The following is a 3,645-nucleotide window of genomic DNA, read 5'->3' as shown; positions in this document are numbered from 1 at the left end:
TGTGAATAAAAGAGGACAGAAGAACGCTGAAAACAACACGAAGAAGGACACGGAGGTGGTCATAGAAGAAGAAGAAGAAGAAGCTTTAATGAATCATTAAAGTTAAAAACTTTAATACATGAATTGTGCTTACGACATATGTTGTCTAGTTTTGCCAACAAGCTGAGGTCTAACGTTGTTTAAATGCCATTAAAATTATTGCTTTTATTTCAGGTTTCTGCATCACAGAACAAACACACCGCAACGCAGCGTTAGCATCTTTCACTTTAAAGATTTGCATCGTTATTTAGGGGCGGAGCGATAAAGATCAAATATCTCCTCCCTAAGAACCTCGGGGTCCGAGGCGGTGGCGGCGCAGCTACAATAAAACCCAAATACATCAACACAACAGTAATTCAGTCATCAGCTAACTTTTTTTTTAACTCTGTTTAAATACATTGAGAAATAAAGTCACTATTTATTTAGAATAGCTAATTTCATTGCTTTAAAATGAGGTACTGTCGCTTTAAGAGCAGCAGACGGTGGCGGAGCTGGCTAGCGGTAGAAGACCAAGCCGATTCTGGGGAATTAACATTTTGCAGTTACGGTGATGGAGATGAGGCCCCCTCAGCATGCCGCTGCCACCGCCGTGCTTCACAGTGAGGAGGGTTTGTGCCCCGTCTTCCTGCGCCGTCCAACAGTTTCAGTCTGGTGTGTCTGAAGGTGGACGGAGGGTTGGACGGAGGGTTGGACCTCGGCTGGCCGACGCCCTCAGGTGACCTCAGGTGACCCGGACTCTTTCTTTACAAGCGTTCTACATTATTTCTGATTAAAACATCTCCAGAGTCCTGCATCCTCGGCCCCCTAGAGGTCAAATCTGTAACTGACCCCCCCAAAGTTGTTAGCATTGTGGGTCCTCTGATCTGAGGAGACACAAAAATAATGAATACAGTTCTGTCAGTAAATAAAAAAATAACTTATAGAACTATATCAGCCTTAAATAATATAAAATACATGTTTTTCTAACCTAAAATAATTGGAATTATTGTATATTATAGTAATAATAATCATAATATTTGTCTCATTTTTTCATATTCTTTTGTGATTTTAAGGTTTATTTGCATCGTGTTTCTGCTTCAACACTCCTGATTTAAATGACTGCGGTCACCGGCGGTTACCGGCGGTTACCGGCGGTGTCCAGACCTCGAGGACCAGCTGACGAGGACCCGTTCATGTGGATCAGGTTTGTTAAAGCAGGGACATGTCCAAGACCTCCAGGACTGGGGACCAGTAGGACTGGAGGCCGAAGCTGCGACCTAAATCAGAACCTTAACAACGAGCTGACAGGCATTTTTAATCGATGAATTAATTAATTAGATCATTAAGACTAGGGCGTCTTGGCTCGCTGTCCCGGGGCAGGGGGCCCCGCCGGTTCCTTGGGCCCCCCAGGGTCAGGACCGTCCTCGCCGCGCCTTCAGCACGGCCTCGTATCGCTGCAGCTGAGACAGGAAGCCGGGGTTCGGGTCGATGACGTGTCGAGCCGTCTTCACTCTCTGGAGAGGAAACGGAGAAACACCTGGTCAGGACTTTCACCTGAGCGGCGGTTCGAACCCCAACCGCCTCCTCTTCCACTCTGACACGACTCCACCAGGTTCATCGAGACTGAAACGGTCGTCATCTAGAAACATTTCTAACTTCTTCATCCTCTTCCAGAAACTACAGAAGAGTATTAGGGCCATGCAGGGGAAAGATATTTGAGAGGAGAAGATTTTTTTTTAATGTGCACTTCCAAAAAAAAGTCGAAATGTCGAAAATAATGTTGAAATACAATTCGAGAAAAAAGTCGAAATGTCAAGAAAAAAGTCGAAATGTCGAGATTAATGTTGAAGTACAATTTCGAGAAAAAATTTGAAATGACGGGAAAAAAGTCCAAATTTCGTGAATAAAGTTGAAATGTTGAGAAAAAAGGCGAAATTTCGACTTTATTCATGAAATTTTGACTTTATTCTTGAAATTGTATTTCAACATTAATTTCGACATTTCTACTTTTTTCTCAAAATTGAATTTCAACATTCTCGACATAAAAAACAGAATAACAGGAGCGCTGCTGGTGTCCCCACAACCACCAGTGCTCTTGCAATGGGTGCAACAGCGAACTCAAAAGAAAAAATGCGGGCACTCAGGTGGCTTGATAAAAGTTTAAAAACCTTTATTTAGACTGGGTTACATCTAAAAAAAACACCAACGCGTGTCGGCTTGCGCCTTCCTCAGGGTGTATGGAGACAAAAGACAAAAACCAAACATAATTATAGAGGATTCAGTTCAGCTGTGGCTCCTCTTTTTTCCTACTTTTTTCTCAAAATTGCATTTCAACATTATTCTCGACATTTCGACTTTTTTCTCGAAATGCACAATAAAAAGAAATAAAAAAATCCCCTCTCAAATATTTTTTCTCCTGCATGGCCCTAATACTCCTCCGTAGAGAGTCTCCCCGGGGGTCAGCGGGTGACCGAGATGTCGCCGGTGTCAGAATTATCAGATTTGAAGGGTCAGGTGATGTCACAGCCCCCACCTGTATGGCGTCCGCCAGCGTCAGGCCGCGGTGCTTCATCAGGTAGGCGATGCAGATGGTGGCCGAGCGGCTTCGCCCGTTCTTGCAGTAGACGACGCTGCGGCCGCCACGGCCCGCCTCCTTCTGGATGGCGTCGGCGCAGCGGTCGAAGTGGCTGTAGAGGTCCTCGCTGGGGTCGTCGTAGACGGGGATCTGCAGCTTGGCCACGCCGCCAGACGGAAACGGCTGCTGCTTGGACACGTTGATGCAGAGCGTCACCGCCTCCTGCTGGAGGAGCTGCTCGCTGCAGGCGGAGCGGGCGTTGCTGATGAACAGGGCGTTGGTGACCTGACAGAGCTGCAGCATGCCTGCTGGGAGAAGGGGGAGGAGCTTATCTCATCGGGGGGGAACCTCTTGCCAGAGGCCTGCTGGGTAGAGCAGGAAAAGAGAGAACAGACAGAGAGAATTGTCATAACCTGGCCCGTAGGCCATGACAAAAATGGACAACAACACAGTGCAAATAAAAATATGCTATTTATTTTTAAAAAAAATACGGCAAATGCAAAGCAAACCAACTTGTGAGGTGTGGAGGTCAGCATCAGTAGTGTCAGTGTGTGTGAATGTGGAAAATGTGTGGTGCGTGTTGTTAAGAAAAATAGAATCAAAACCAAACAAATGAATGGGGCTGGCAGGGAAGGGTGAGCCACACTGAAGGCAGGGAGGTTTTATAGCCTTGGACACTGGGCCCAGGTGCTCCAAATCAGCCCAATCAGCTCATCTCACACCAGACTCCTCAAAGACAAACAGAGAGAAAGTCAGGCATGCCCACAATTAGACAGGGTCGTCATTGAATATAAACAATTTAAATTACTCAAAAGATCAAAAGGAAGAAAAAAAAACAAATGTACACTTAACTTCCCCCTGCACCCCCAACTTGCTACTCCCCCAACCCATCCTCAGCAACCTCGGTACCTGAAGAAGTCATTTAAGACAATAGGCAGAGCAATAACAAGTTTAGCATGCAGCATGAAACAGTATACACTAGCTCAAAAATTCAGCTGACGTCAAGATCATAGGCCTGCAAACACAGGCACCACCTCATTAGCCTTTTATCC

At 45.7% G+C, this 3,645-nt stretch overlaps 1 protein-coding gene across 1 annotated transcript; it reads right to left on the bottom strand.

Moving 5' to 3' along the window:
- Nucleotides 1-81: 81 nt before the first annotated feature.
- Nucleotides 82-3,170, bottom strand: dusp28 (dual specificity phosphatase 28). Its single transcript, XM_061731652.1, has 2 exons — nt 2,552-3,170; nt 82-1,532 (listed from the first exon to the last, which is right to left on the bottom strand). Exons 1-2 carry the CDS (start codon nt 2,894-2,896, stop codon nt 1,431-1,433), a joined length of 447 nt encoding a protein of 148 aa, XP_061587636.1. The 5' UTR covers nt 2,897-3,170; the 3' UTR covers nt 82-1,430.
- Between the last annotated feature and the right edge of the window lie 475 nt (nt 3,171-3,645).

Source organism: Cololabis saira, chromosome 10, assembly GCF_033807715.1.
Source record: "Cololabis saira isolate AMF1-May2022 chromosome 10, fColSai1.1, whole genome shotgun sequence".
Lineage (NCBI taxonomy): Eukaryota > Metazoa > Chordata > Actinopteri > Beloniformes > Belonidae > Cololabis > Cololabis saira.
The sequence above is the reverse complement of the archived record's forward strand: the minus strand, read 5'-3'. Positions and strand labels throughout refer to the sequence as shown.

What these genes read in the sequence shown, in the direction of transcription:
- dusp28 (XM_061731652.1), bottom strand. Translation starts at nt 2,896, where the DNA reads ATGCTGCAGCTCTGTCAGGTCACCAACGCCCTGTTCATCAGCAACGCC. An exon ending in CGCTGGCGGACGCCATACAG is followed by an intron (nt 1,533 to 2,551) that starts GTGGGGGCTGTG and finishes TTTCCTCTCCAG; the next exon opens with AGAGTGAAGACGGCTCGACA.